Source organism: Rhipicephalus microplus, chromosome 2 (assembly GCF_043290135.1).
Source record: "Rhipicephalus microplus isolate Deutch F79 chromosome 2, USDA_Rmic, whole genome shotgun sequence".
In the NCBI taxonomy this organism is placed as follows: Eukaryota; Metazoa; Arthropoda; class Arachnida; order Ixodida; family Ixodidae; genus Rhipicephalus; species Rhipicephalus microplus.
The window spans coordinates 277047739-277063625 of NC_134701.1; the positions used below are offsets into that span (position 1 = coordinate 277047739).

Here is a 15887-nt window from a genome sequence, read left to right on the forward strand (position 1 = left end):
TAAAAGATGTGCCGACGTCGGTGCATACGCATCCATCCTTTTCCACCCTCGCGATCATCACTCATCCCTCCTTTTTCCCCCAGCTTCCCCAAAAGACAGAGCAGCCATGCTGGATCATTCCGCATCTTCAGAATGTGTGTGTCTGTGTGCGCGTGTATTCACTTTTGTCTCTCCCCTCTTCGCTGCTATATTTGTTCCCAATCAGCTCCCTCTTCTTACTGGTCTGTTTGCACCCCGATTTGTTCCACTCAGCTCCCGAGGTCCAGGCGCACGCATCAACGGCAGCTCCGAGTTTAGCCACGTGGGGAAGGACATCGCATGGCATAGATGTGACGCGAGACGTCGCCGGCTACCAGCGACGTCCTCGGGCACGTCGTCCACCCCGTCGCCGCGGGTCCTGTGGGCGCGGGTTCGCACCCGACCCCGGATCGACAAGGAGGAGGAGGAAGACGAGGAGAGGAGAGGCGGACTTCCCGGCGGCCGCTGCGTCTCGCTGACGGGGGTGGCCGGCCGGACCGGGAATGAGCCGGACTGGTCGCCGCGGCCGGCTGCCCCGAGCGTCCACCGAGTCCTGCGGCGCGTTGCCGCCGTTTTCCTTGCTGCTTCTGCTCCTGGTCGAGGCGGCCATCCTCCTGCGACCGGGACACGCCATGACGGAGACCACGGCACTGCCCACTGAGAACTCGTCCAGCGAAGTGGTTCCGGCCGCCACGCTTGCCTCGCACGGCGACGTCGGCGCACGTGAGTGTGTTGACACCGCATTCTCAGTTCTGATGCCGCAGTAACGGCGAAGAAATGGAAGGGAATGAGGTATTCTGTGGGTAAGCTTAAGCGTATGGTCATGGGCCGAACTATGTTTCGATGATATAGCCCATGTAGATGGTGGCCAGCAAAAAGGGAAAAAAAGCTAAATAAAGCCTAACGATATACCTGCGATGATAAGGAGAGAGTGGGAATGCGTTTGCGTTGATTATGGGTCATTCTGGTCACACCTTGCTTTGAAGGCACGGGCATGTGATATGACACACGTTATTCTGACAGTTGTGATTTGTTCCTGCGTTTGTTAATTGTATAGATAGACAAAAACCGGCCATGTACTTTCCATACTCGAACCTTCTTCAGTGTGTTTCAGAGATTTTCTGTGCAAGAATGCATTCTGCCTCCACTATGAATTTGCAACTTTCCTTTGATTGTCTTGAAAGATGGGTCGTGAACGTACATAAGCTCGTGTCTTTGACGGAACACGGTATTTTCCTCTCTGTGACACCTTTACATAACGTAAACAAATATAAAGAGCAGTAAGGCGTATAGCCGATTATGTAACCACCACTGACGTAACAGCACCCGCATGTTTGTGGTAACACGAAATAGGTGCAACCTATAGTTAACGCAATGACCATGAACTGGTTGCGGACAGCCGATACAGCTCGTATGCAGTTTAGCTTTCGAATGATGTTTTGGATGTAACTTGCTGTAGTATACTGTAGTATAATTCCGCTTTATGCAACCGTTTACTGTAGTATAACGCTGCTTGATGCAATCGTTACTGTAGTATAACGCTGTTTGATGCAATCGTTAAAAACACAGGAATGTGTATAGGATTACAGGGCCTTGAATGAACCACGTGCTGGGCCTCTACGTTAATTTGAACTAATCGGCAATGGTACACGCTGCAAACATGTAGTGCCAGGAAGAATCAAGTGCACAGGTGACACGTATACGCTCGTTGCACGTCGCGTGAATTCGCTCGTGCGCGTGATTTTTCGTACTAAGCGGCGCATGGGCGTCTCCGTCATTGTTAGCGCGGCTGCCGATGCCCTCTTTGCATTTAGTTACTTTTCTCATCACTGGACTTACAAAGTGGTAAGTGCCCAGGCAACGTGCTCACCAGGTTTGATTTAGGCAGTGTGGAATATATTGTCGCTCGGATTTCTGTGCGTCGGACGTCCTGTCGGTCGGTTCCTCCGAAGCGTGCGTACATATATAGTCGCGTGCGTCCATTTGCAGAGTTCAATGACCGTTCTGCTCTGCCGGTGGCGGTTTCACGGCGAAGGGTGGCGCATATACACGATACGCGCGTTTGTTTTGTTCTTTTTTTTCTGAACCTCCGTTCAGGTGACTGTGATACATTTCGCAGTTTTCCGAGTGTCACGCTGGGTATTGGCAGTCACGTAGCAATTTGAGCTGAAGAAGGGCCGCCTCGTTTTATGCGAGCCGTAAATCAAAAGGCGAATTTAATGGCGCGCTGAAACGACAGTATCCGCAATATCTTATGACATTTTGTTGTTTTTTATTATTCAGTGAGCTTGGCACTTTAATTAAGGAAATGAGGTATCCGATGATCGGAGGGAAAGACAAGTTAAGTGGTCGCTTTTTTACCCCAGTGATTCTGTTCGCTTTGCTCATGAATAGGGGCCCTTTGCTGGCGTACTTCTTGCCAACCACTGAGTAGTTGTCCAATTTAATTTCTAGGTTCGCTTTCTTCTTTTGTTTTGTTTACATTTCAAACAACCACAGCATAAAGCAGGAGATATATATTTTGTTAGGACCGCATGCATGTGCATAGCTAGCTACATCTATAGAAGCGAGCGCAGTACAAAGCATTGCTAAGAATAATTTTGCGAGTCAAATGATGCATACCGTATAGATGCAATGGACGTGTGTGTATATCTTTTTCGGAAGCTCGTATGCACAGCACTTTGTATTCAAAACTACCGCATGCGTGATATTGTCCCGCGTTCCTGGCGTTTGATGAAGGAAACAGTCGGGGTTTTCAAGACTAAACATTGTACTTGGACGAACTTATGCCATGAAAACTGAACGTCACTCTGTAGAAACAATACACGCCGTAGCCTGAGAATGGTGAACACAGCGTCGGCCGTTGATAATCTGCCATGTGGTGAAGCTAGTCGGCATTTATGCACGTGCTTACGAAGATTTTAGTGTCATCGCTGGAAAAAAGAAAAAAAAAACATTCTAAATTGCCACGTTAGCATGGGAATAAAATTGAGCAATATCAGCAAGTAATGCACAATAATACAGAAGTAAGTGAACACACGTAAACGAAAAAAAAAGATACTTGATCCTTTTTTTAAAAAAAAAATCAGACATCACACAAATTAAAACATATCTGCTTAGATGTAGTCTAAGCACTGGTGGTCGTTAAGAAATATAAGTGCATACATTTTCATAGTGTCTATTAGAAAAATGATAACAACAGATCTACTGAGCCCTTTAGAATATACCTACATTCAGAACAGCAAAGATCCTTCGCTGCTTCGTCTTTCACTCACTGCTGCAGCGATGATGTCGTCTTAGGCCTCTTCTACCCGATTTCTCTATTAACTGTGTGTGACGTCAACGATCACTTCTCACGAACTTGTCTCAGAGGCCTTTCATTATCTCTGCTGTAAAGGGACGTTGTCCTGAAACCGGAAAGAGGTTGATGCACCGGAATGAAAACTAGCCGCGCAGCTATCAGCCGCATCTCGCCAATATGATAAAATTAGCACGCTGTTTTACTGACGTCACTTCCGTGATGGAGATGACGTTGATAATTTTATGGTGGAGCCCCGCATGAGACACTGTTTCTTTTTATTTGAACTTACTTAAGACTCGAACGGCATTTACCAGAGCGGATACAGAGGTACAAACGAAGACAATTATGTGCAGAAATGAGTGGTTTGAACTTCAGTAACGAAAGATTACATACAGGCTTACAAGATGTGCAAGTCGTTCTAGCAATTTGTTTCTGAAAGAAAGTGTGAATATTTTCGTATATCAAGGTGGCTGGAAGGTGTCGAATTAATCTGGTGTGTATATTAAAACCTTTTGGGCCTGGTAGAATTATAATCATACCACTAATTATAAAGCGCAAACACAATAGTACACCCGACACATGCATGTGCTATCAACTGACTTTATTTCGGCAATATTCCACACGAGAGTGGTATACAGGGCATAAACCACGCCGACGGCACACGACGTTAGGCTGCAGGGAAGTCCCTCATTGGCGGAAGCGCTAATATAGAAAAAGAGATCCACCAAGAGGTGGGACGCTGTACAGTACAAAGTGAGACCCGTGGTGGTCTCGTATAAGCGTCGAATCTCCCATCAGCTCAACAAAGTGGCAGGAAGACGTATAGTGTCACTATATACGGTATACTGTCTGCCCTGGACAAGCTTTCCAAGCTATGCTCCCGCACTTGCGGTATGAGCACAGAAGGGTGCAAAATTGCGACACGTTGTGACGTAAACGTCCCGCGTGGTGTCGTTGTGGTTTATGCCATCCCGCTCTCGTGTGGTATAAGACCAATCGTCGATCAAACTGGAAGATGCGTCAACGAGCGGCTCAGGGAACTCTCTCAAAAGACGAACAAGAATGCAGACAAAGGAGCTCATCTTGCGGCTCATATTAACGCTTGCCGCAGTTGTGGGGCACGTTTTGAAGGGACGTCGATCCTTGGCAGGAGCAACAGTGAGCATGCGCGGCTGGCTTTGCAAGCTTCTCATATCAGAAAAGGTTCTCATCTTTGCATAAGCGACACGTCTCTGTCCCCGCACCCGTCCGAGTTTGATTTCATTTCATCGTCGCGTATGTAACACACTGATTCATTTTTCAACTCCGTTTCACTTTTGTGGTTGTTTTTCTAGATTGCGTGGCGCATGTGTGGTAAGGCTGCCTTGAAGGTACATTGACATGTAAGGTTTAACGTCCCAAAACCACCATATGATTATGAGAGACGCCGTAGTGGAGGGCTCCGGAAATTTCGACCACGGGTTCTTTAACGTGCACCCAAATCTGAGCACACGGGCCTACAACATTTCCGCCTCCATCGGAAATGCAGCCGCCGCAGCCGGGATTCGAACCCGCGACCTGCGGGTCAGCAGCCGAGTACCTTAGCCACTAGACCGCCGCGGCGGGGCTGCCTTGGAGGTATATATATGCATTGACAATTGTCGAAATAAATTCAATCGATAGTCAGCGCTTTTGTGCGTGTCGTCTCGTTTCTTGGGGTGTATTTTTGTGTTTGCACTGTAAAAGTACTTCGATGATATTTTTGGTATGGTTAGTTCTTCATTAGTGGAGGAAAGGGTGAAGTAAATAACGTGACCGTGGAAATGACGTGACTGCGACTTTTCTTTTAAAAATACAAATGATACTTGGATTCACTGTATTTGATGCGTACATGTGCCCACAGTCGTGAAGTACACCCTATAACATATTTCGGGAGACGTGTTTCCTGGCAACACGAAGTGTTCTCGCGAAAGGCGAGGCTGTCGCTTCCTTCGTGTCCTGTTGTGGGTGCCTCAATTTAAGGATCGCTGTCGGAGAAGCGTGGTCGCGGGAAAACAGATCGTCGCATCGGAACCACTTTAACCAATTTGAGCTGAGAGCCCGCGGCAAGATGATCGCTCACTTAGCGGCCTGCCCAGTCTCTCTCAGCTGAAGCCGTGGGAGCGGCCCTTGTAGAGAGATGCACTTCGGCGAAAAGCGCATCGGTCCTCAAATTCGTTTACACGATGCCTGCCTGTTTCCTCTTCAGACCGGTACCGTTTCTCTTCCTTTACGAATGAGTCATTCATTCAGCGCATAGCGAATAGTGAGTGGGGGGTCCTTTTCGTGAGAAGAGCCCTAACAAGCGAGAATGAAAAAAAAAATAAAGCAAGCTTCAATTACTTGTATCCATTGCTCAGAAGAAAATCCAGAAGAGCTGGAAGTTGTGTGAAGTTCGCTGTAAATGGGAAGCCCAAACACTGGCTCTTCAATCCTGTGGAAGTCCCGCAATGGTTCCTGAAATCGAGAAGACTGTCATACGCTGAACTACATGTCGTATAGCAAGAAGCTATGGAAACCCGTACGTCTTTTTTTTTTTCCGTTTCCAGAAAGAAACTTTGGGGATGGATTTATGTTTATCTTATTCTCCCTCTCCTCCCCCCCCCCTTTTTTTTGCGACCACTGATACTAACGGCAACATCGCCACTTGTTCGTGACGTCAACTATGATTTGGTTTCGTATGACGTAAAGCCGGCAGCTGATCTCAAGCCTTCCCACGAGCTCATATTTCTAACAAAACCCTGTCGAGTCAAAGTCTGTGCTTTTTGCGTGCAAGAACCTCGACACAATGATGAGATATGCCATTTACTTGAGAACTCATAATCGGCATTGCACTGCTGCTTTTGAAATAGCGTAATTGATTTATTGATATGCGGGATTCAACGTCCCAAAACCATTATGTGATTATGAGAGACGCCGTAATGGAGGGCTCCGGAAATTTCGACCACCTGGGGTTCTTCAACCTGCACCCAAATCTGAGAACACGGGTCTACAGCATTACCGCCTCCATCGAAAATGCAGTCTTCGCTGCCGGGATTTGATCCCGCGACTTGCGGTTCAGCGGCCGAGTACCTCAGCCACTAGACCACCGCGGCGGGGCGATTCAAGTGGAATCGTTTTTACTCGTATTTTTTTTTTCGTGTCACTCATAAGTCGGAGCACTGAGTAGCGCGATGTTTTGATTGGGACGAACTATAATCAATCAGTGACGATTTACTTGGGTCGCCAGCCGGCGCCGAGTGGTCGCCGTTTGCGCTTCTGCAGCACGTAATTATGCTAATCGACCACGAGCATGCCACGGGGCGCAGCAATGTGGTGCATCGTCGTCGTCAGTGGACATAGCGAACCGCGCCAAGACCGCTTGTATACACGACGAAGGTCACGTTCCCACGAGCGCGAGGGCGCGATATGCAACACACGCCACCGGCACACTTGTCCGATGGGGGAGGTCCGGTTGGGCGATACAGGAGGTGTTGCCCGTGCCGCCCTTCTGCCCAATGGTGACGTAGCAGGCATCCAAACGTTGTCCTGTGCCCCGGAGGGGTGCTTGTTAATGTTCCGTATCACGCAGCAAGTTGACGCGCCTACCTAGAGTGAGCTCCCAACGCTCGAACGCAGAACTGGTTTGATGGCTCCCTGCAACTCGGCAGGTTCGCTGGCTCGATCGGCTTCTCAGATGCGGGGTGGCAGCACCCTGTGGAATGTCTCATACCTACGGCGACAGCTTCGGTTGGCTAATCAACATTGTTTTGTTCGGTGTTTCATGCCGTATTCTTTTTAGTCTTTACTGACGTAGAGCTCCGATCATTGGTCATATGTCAGAGCGATTTAATCTCAGATATTACCGTGCGAAATTGCGCTCTCGGTCTGCCTTTGAGTCGTCTTTCGGGTGTCCTTGAAGCCTATAGGCGATTCTCTTTTCGTATTTTCGTTTCGATGCTAAGTACGCATCGCGATATCAATGTCGACGCAGACATAAAGATGATAATGTGAGAGTCAGTTCTTGTTGCGAAACATGCTCGATAACTTTCCATACTTTGGACATGCATTTCTGGGCAGCGGTCGGCTTGAAAGTATACGAAGTTCATAGTGCCTCAAGACCACTTGTCTGCTGACATCGTTTATTCATCGGACAGAGCCACAAGAGTCCATGGAGCGGGTTCTATTTCCTATATATACGCTTAAGTGTTATTACTGAAATTAATCGCAAAAAATAAAAGAAAAAGAAAAAAGGAGTGTGTTATTTATTTCAAGGTACACGGGTTTAAGTACTAGTGGCACCGGGCTGTTGGCTAGAGCTCAGGATGTTCACGTTTTACTTTTACTTGCGGGACTGTAGCATGTATGGGCGTGCGTAAAATATCAGGGTAGTACTGAGGAAAAGCGATCTGAGAGTAGGCGAGGGTGCAATATGCCGAAGGCGGTAGCCAAGCCCGCATCTCTGGATTGCTTCTAGAATACTTTATCTCTTATTCCGAGCTATGTGCTTAGGCGACAGCACGCTGACTTACTGCTGTTGAAGCACATGTACGTTCTTATATAAACATATATGGACCACATCTGGCATTTTCGTGAGGGTTCTTACCGACCTGCAGGTCGGTAAAAAATAAAAAAGTAGAGCTTGGTCAAACTCATCTAAAAAATATGTTTTGGTTCCGCCTCACAAAAATTCTCTTCAACCGGGCTAGCTCAAGCTCAATCTCACCAACATATTACTCAGCCGGACGCACTCACACTTACGGATTGACCTACGTCCGAGTAAACCTGATTGTGTCGACTAATCACAGTTGTTGAACAATTATATTTTTTGGTCATGCTGTCAATGCCCTTTAACGCCCATATCTCGCATAGTCAGAGCTCCCCGATAAGCCTTTCGATCTTCTACGTTCAAATATGAGTTATCGGTGGTCTCAATCTTCTAGGAACATTTTTTTTATGAAATAATTGATCCTCACGATATGCTTTCAGCAAGAAGTACTCATGAAAGAGTTTGCGGGGGGTCATTGCAACCGCTTCTCCACCACCTCGCCATGGCCTGGTAATTAGCGCCTCTGATCAATAAATATTGAAATTTCTGGAGCCCTCCACTACGGCGTCTTTCGTAATCATATGGTCGTTTTGGGACGTTAAACTCCACATATCAACAAATCAATCATGATCAATAAATATTGAAGTCGCGCATCAATAGTGGTGCGTTCAGACATGTGTGAACAGTGGTGAGTATAAACGTAAGCCGACATAAGGTTGTAACACGGAAGTCGGATAGATAGGACCATAAATCGGCAGTAAATGGTGGAGCTCAAGTACCCAAGTAATATAATTTATGCTTTGAGCTCACTCGTACTCACTCACCAATATTACCCTCTATACCGGACTCACTCGGACTCAAACTGACCAAAACATTACTTGTCCAGACTCACTCAGACCCACAAATCCGATCTGGGTCTGCGTGAGTCGACTCATAAGCGAACTTGCCGACCTGTGGTCGAAGGTTTTTCTACGCGATTGTAAATTAAGCGCATAGACTTCACTATAGACGAGATACTTCGACCAGTTGGTGGTAATTCATCATGCAGGAACAGACGACATCCTCATAGGGACGACACCGGGAATCGGGCGTGCTCTCCGTGAGGAACCATACGTGCGTGTCTCGGATGAATGCTTGCGCCGCGTACAGAGACGTCGAGTCAGTGTTGCATGGGCGACGGCGCAGACTGGCGACACACGAACTCATCGATCGAGTTGCCACATGTCTAGCCGCCACAACACGCGCTCGAGTCCCTGCAGGAGTGGCCTCGCCTTCGACGCCACACGCGACACCAGGCACGTCACGTGACCTCGACCGCGTACACGTACACGCACCCTTCTAATGGCCCACCGCCGTTGCATCGCTGGCGTGGCTCCCGTTTGTGATTCATGTATGAAGGACATCCATTACGGCAAGAGTTAACACGGGCACGCTGGCGGCCATGATTGTATACCGCGGTGCGGGGGTCAACGGAGCGCGTCAAAGATAAGGCTCGTCTCGGCCAGCGTGAATGCCAAGTTCAACGGGACGCCGCAAGAAAGTTTCGAAAGGTGGCAGGGATGACAAACGAAAGCGTAATTAGCACTGGCATCATATGAACATTGACAAGACACGCGAGACAGAGGTGACTGTTAACGTGAAGACCGCGTTTTTAATTGTGGAAACGCTTTCGTATAGCAGGCAGGGAGATAACCTTTGCAGCTGTACCACTCGATTCTTGTTCCAGTACACTTCATACGTTGTTAACGCAGCTAACTGAACTCCATTGATATGTAGCGGCTTTCTGCTTTCTTTTTCTTTAATAAAACATGGTATCATACATTCGTATTTGCTGTATGCGGTAACTTTATTACCTTGGCATCGTAGTGAAAAGTTGTGAGCCAATGTATGTTCGCTGTAGCGAACGTTTCGACAATGGACACTTTCAGTCATGGCTTTCAAGAACTGATTGTTCTGACAAAGGTCTGTCGTCAAGGCGAGCTAACGCAGCAGCTAGCTGCCGTCTTTGCACGCTGTAACGAGGGCAGTGACAGAAAACGTGCTCTATCGTTTCATCACTGCCGCAATGGTGGCAAGCAGCACTGTCTTCCATGCCGATTTGGAAGGTGAGAACTTTGGTGAAAGCGACACCAAGCCATAGTCGGCAAAGAACCGTTGTCTCAAGTCGATCTGTCTTCGCACAGAAAATCAGTGAAGGCCTTATTGAACTTTTCCGTGGTAGGGGCCTATTGTATAGGCTATATCACCCCAGCTCAATTTTTTTTTTATTGCGAAGCATTTCTTAGCGAACTTCGGCGACTTTGAGCGTATCCATGTATCTAGCCGCTTACGTTTGGGTGCTCTCGTGGTCACCCCCTTAACTAATTGGCGTGAACCAAAATTAGCATGAGAGCGTAAGATGGTTTGACGAATATGACGCGCTGGTCAGGACATGAATAATGTCACAATCCCGTCGCGTACGTCGTCAAACACTTCCCGCCAGACAGTGGCACATACCCACGGTAGGGTATGTGCCGCTGGTATGCGGGTATGTGCCACTGGTTATTGACACTTAGTATCTACCCAGGAACGACGAGAACACACATGGGCAGTTTTAACGTGCGAGCGTTAAGAAATACCCGACATCCGTAGCGTCGACCCGACGAATGCAAAGAATAAATGTGAGGGTACCAGCTGAAATCGAACCAAAGTATTCTGCGTGGCAATGAAGCATTTTACCACAGAGCTACGCCGTCTCGAAACTGCTTTTGAACTAGGCGCTTATCTTCGTGAAACATCAATAGTGGTTGCAGTGCCGCCTACAAAATTTTATAAACATTACATATGAACTCCTTTGATACAGCTGGTCTAGTGGCTAAGGTACTCGGCTGCTGACCCGCAGGTCCTGCAATCAAATCCCGGCTGTGGCGGCTGCATTTCCGATGGAGGCGGAAATGTTGTAGGCCCGTGTACTCAGATTTGGGTGCACGTTAAAGAACCCCAGGCGGTCAAAATTTCCGGAGCTTTCCACTACGGCGTCTCTCATAATCAAATAGTGGTTTTGGGACGTTAAACCCCACAAATTAATCATCAACCTTTGATACAGCTGTCACGTCGGGTTAACGTCCATTGTGACTAGGTGCCGTGCGCTGAAGTTGATTAACGTAGCACTGTCCAGGCCTCGCATCCTCGCGAGCATCAGCGGTTCATATCAGCTTCTGGTGTCGCTAATGCGCACGTTGGCACCTTTGCGCAAGTGCAAACAATTGGTTATATAAGCATCTGCAACCCTTCAACATATGTGCGTGCGCGCAACTTCTGTACATAAATTTAGCGTCATTTAATGACGTGTCACTCAATAAAAAAAACTGCAACACGGTCACCTTCCCTGCGCATGCTTCGCATAACGTTGATTCCCAGGTACGTGGGATCTGCCGAATTTTTTCCGTTTTCACGCGTCTATTTCGCTCTTCGCTTTCTTTCCCATATTTCTTCCTCATTCTCCCTTCCCTTAGTGCAGAGTAGCAAACCATATGCTCCAATTTCTGGTTAACCTCCCTGCCTTTCCCTCATTTTATTCTCTCTCTTTCTCTCTCAGTCATGACAGAAACACACATAGGTGTCATTTATGAAAAAAAATGGGGGGGGGGGGGGGGGTGAAGCTCTTTAAGATTTTGTTTTAATATTGAAGTGGGGCTCTATAAGATTTAAGAGCTCTGCTTTAGGCGTATTATATGACGTCTCCGTCGACAGTCGTTTCTTCAATGTTTCCGTGCACTGTTTTGTTTCCACAAAGAACTCTGCATGACGTCACGTATGACCTCAACTACAGAGTTCCATAAGACCCTTGCGTGTGCCGGTTGGCGGCCTCTGAGCCACTGGCTCAGTCACGTGATAGTGCTCGCACACGTGGCACGCGCGATGCGATTGCCATCTGCCGCAGCATAGGATATTACGCTGGCAGGGTCCGTTTCTATTATTGATTCCTCGGGGTTCACCCCGGCGCCGCCACATAGTTTTAAGCGCGCGGATTGTAACCAGGCAACGCCAACTCGGTGGTCGGAAAGGCATTCTTTTGTGTCGCGTGTTGGAAATTCGATAGCGCTTGGGTTGTGCGTAGGTGCTGTCACAGCTGACAGTTCCCGACTCCTGACGGTGCATTTGCTACCTCAATTTGTAGAGTATATTTTTTCCGCATTGACATATTGTAATGCGTATATAGTTCAAAAAATCGAAAGTGCTTACGACATTGCTTTTTTTTAGCATTTATAGGATGAGGAAAAAAAAAGGCAACAGCGAGGTACTTCTAACTTGTTTGTATGCGTGCAATACACGCACACATACAGACACACGCGCGAACGTACATAACAGTTAATGGAACCCCGCGAAAAATTTCTGGCTTCGCTCCTGTGGTTCGCTCTAACGTACTTTGCTGGTCGTGATTTTGGAGCATAACAGCGCACACATTTATCGCACCTTCTTTGGTGCGATATGCAAAGCTAGCAGTGTGTTCGTGAAAAACGTGTGTTCTTTCATAATTCTGTCTTCGTCCCTCCGTCCAGTTTAGCTAGCCTGGCCTGGTTTACCTTCTTGCCGTATACATTCTCACCCTCTCTTTCGCTCTATACAAGGAGTCGCGCATGGAAGCTTTCCAAACATAAGTGTGCATGGCTTTCGTCCCGCTCTCTTTCTCTCATTCCCTTTTCCTTACTTTTCTGTCTCCCATTTTCCCTTCCCAAGTGCAGGGTAGCGAACCAGACACTTGCTTTTTGGTTAACCTCCTTACCTTCATACTATCTCTCTTTCTCTCTCTCTCTGTGTACAGTGAACCTACGTACTACGTTTCAGGCGTCACAGATTCTGATACAGTACCACAGTTACGCACTAAGAGGACGTACGCGGCCAGATCTTCGGGAAGTGGCGAGCGCTACAAATCGGCATACATCAAAGCAGCGTGGGCGGGAGTGCATGCATCTCTTGGGTGCCGCACCCAGTGCTCGGAAACGCCCCCTCGCGAACGTTTCATCAGCAACGTGGCTGTGCCTATGCGGCATCTGCTTCTGAGAACCGCGATGTCGAAACCTATAGGTGTGCAATTACGTCACAAGTTATTGATTGCCCCTCCACTGCTCGTTGCGGCGCAGGTGCGTAACAGTGTAGAAGTGCGGCTACTTTGATCCCGCAGATTCCGCCTCTACATACGATTTCAATCTCGAGCCTCTGGCTGTGGTAATGCCTGCTATTACTTCGTTTTCACTTTAGCGTGCTATCAACCATTTTTCCGCTGCTTTATCGATGCATAATGTGTAGTTGCATGTCTTAATGTTTTTTCGTACTCGTTCAACACTTCACTGGCCTCTTGACGTTCATTTTCAACTGGCTGTGCCATGTGGCCCTTATCTGAGCATACACTCCGATGCGATCGTTATTCTTTAAAAACGATTTGACAATCAATTTTTTTCGACCAAGTTTCTCAGTTTTTTTTTTCTTTTACGTTGCAACGAAAAGCTCCTCTCTCAGTGAGGGTTAAACCTGGAGCGCTTGATTCCAAAAACCACGTGAATTTCTTGTAAGAATAATATTTCGATCTGACAAGCCGCTGAAATTTACGACTGCCTCCTCTAGAAACGCTGAGAATTTATGGCAATTCCAGTGGCTTTCCTCGTAAACTGCTTATTACACTCAACGTGCTACTTTCACTCGAGTGAGTGTAACTGCGGTTAACTATCTCCATTCTGCCATTTTCATTTTTTTTTTAGTCTAGAAAGCCCGAAGAAAAAGTTTTAGAGAGCTCGTCGTCACGCGAAATTCCTTTACCGACTTTCGGGCCAAGCGCCCGTTGTAATTCCCCAACTCGAACACACGTGGCGCTGGTCTCTCAGTTAACTTTCATGCTGCCCGTGGCCTCTGCGATTTCCGGCGTGGCCGGTGCTGATTGCGGAGGCTACGTGCTGCCGTTCATGATCTATAAAGATCCAAGGTCTAGCGAAGGCTGCGGCACTGCTCTGCTCGCTAGACAGGAAGGTGCATGGGCATATTTTAGATTTGGTAAAGAATATAATAAAAAGGTGTACTGTAATTCCAACACTGTTAGAGAGCATTAAACACGTACATCATGTAAAAGGTCACGTGAAGGCTCCCATCGGAATTATCGATTTTTTTTTTCCGATTGAGGCATCAAGAGTGACTTTAGAGAATAAAGCTATAAATACCGCGTCTCTAATGAGAAAAGCGGTGCTCGCTTAAGCCAATGTGACGTATACGGTCTTTCCGTTAGGAGGTTTACCTCAATTCGAGTTTTGAGCAGTTGTCTTTAAGTGTACCTGTCACCTTATGTGAGCTAAAGATGCAGTAGCCTTTAAGCACACCAGAGCAGACATGTCCATTTCATTTAACGCTCAAGTAAGGGGGGTTGCGTATGTGTGCTCGCAGCATCCTGAGATCAATATCATGAAAGTTGAACCGTTTTCAATTGCGCTCACGTTGTGCGCGAACATGAACACTGGCGATTTTATAAGTAAGGGGAATACCTTATATAACATGGTATGCGCCGTTCGGATGCCTGCGCTATGGACGAAATTTGCGTTCTCTGCTCGCATTATAGCTGCCGTCTAACGCAAGCAAAGCATTCCTGAACCTTTGGCTCCAAGCTGTAGACAGTAGACATTGGAGTGAGAAGCCCCCGTGGGGGCATAGTGGTCACGGTGCTCCAAATGAGTGTATAGTGCATAAATAGTGCATAGTGTATAGTGCAGACCTAAGAAAGAGGCGTATACACAGGACCAGCGCTGAAATTTAAACCATGTTTATTCGGGAACGTGCATGAATATATACATATATACTCAAACCACAATCATCTATCACATCACACTCATACAACGACAGCACCAAAGAACGTTTTGCACTGTCAAGGAAAAACCAGCTATACACTATACTGAGCAAGGAATCACACAGGCGTCACAAGCAATGATCCGCATTGATATATTAATAGTCTTACAATCAAGAAAGTCATCTAAGTCAAACTTATTTCCAGCAGTGTGGTATTAGGCAAACACGTTAAATTTAACCGCGTTAAAGAGACAAGTGCTTTATGAGGCAGGTACGTTAAATATGAGAGTTCTTGATGAAACTATAGAGCACGTTCTCTGTCACTGCCCTCGTTACAGCGTGCAAAGACGGCAACTATAGCTGCTGCGTTAGCTCGCCTTGACGACAGACCTTTGTCTGAACTATTAGTGCTAGAAAGGCGATATGATTTGTGTGCTCACAGAAAATCAGTGAAGCGGCCTTACTGAACTTTTTGCGTGGCAGCGGCCTATTGTATAGACTGTAGCACACCAGCCCCCCCCCCCCCTTTTTTTTTGCGCGCGTCTATTTCTCTCTTCACTTTCTTTCCCATCTTTCTTCCCCATTCCCCTTCCCCTAGTGCAGGGTAGCAAACCGGATCCTCCATTTTCTGGTTAACCTCCCTGCCTTTCCCTCATTTTGTTGTCTCTACTTTTGATCACACCCTGTAAGCTTCTTTGATCAACCATCAACCAACTAACTAAACCCGGATAAGAGCGATTTCACCACCATGTTAATTTCGTTTTTTTTTTTCTTCCAACTCGCAGCGAGCAAGGCGGCACTCAGCCAGCCGCCACCTCCTGAAGAAAGTGGCCACGGCGGCTACATCTACTGGGTGCGCGGTCCCGAGCAGTACGTGTCGCTGTCGGGCGACCTGAGCGTCGAGTACGGGCTTCCCGAGGTGCGCGGCGCCGCCGGCAGCGGTCCAGCGGGCGGGCTCACGGCGCACGTGGCCGACTCTCGGGACGGCACGGTGCTCGCCAAGACCGACCTGCCCCGCCGAGGTTCCGCGGGGCGCGTGGTGTTCGCCTGCGGACTCGTGCACCGCGCCGGAAATTACAGCTTCGCGCTTGTCGCTGCTGACGGGGTGAGTGTGCGCGCGCCGCTGTTGACGAAGTCGTAGTGATAGACTTTTATTCAGCCAAATTTACAGGCCGAGCATTTCGACCGCTTGTGCGATCAGTGGACGCTGTTCTT

At 47.7% G+C, this 15887-nt stretch overlaps 1 protein-coding gene across 1 annotated transcript in view; it reads left to right on the forward strand.

The window, feature by feature from the left end:
- Positions 1-406: 406 nt before the first annotated feature.
- Positions 407-15887, forward strand: part of gogo (thrombospondin-1 like protein golden goal) — a 34414-nt gene continuing 18933 nt past the window's right edge. Inside the window, exons 1-2 of the mRNA XM_037414919.2 lie at positions 407-741; positions 15458-15777. Of these exons, the coding sequence (XP_037270816.2) occupies positions 522-741; positions 15458-15777 (540 nt within the window). The 5' untranslated portion in view covers positions 407-521. The remainder of the gene's footprint in view (positions 742-15457; positions 15778-15887) is intronic.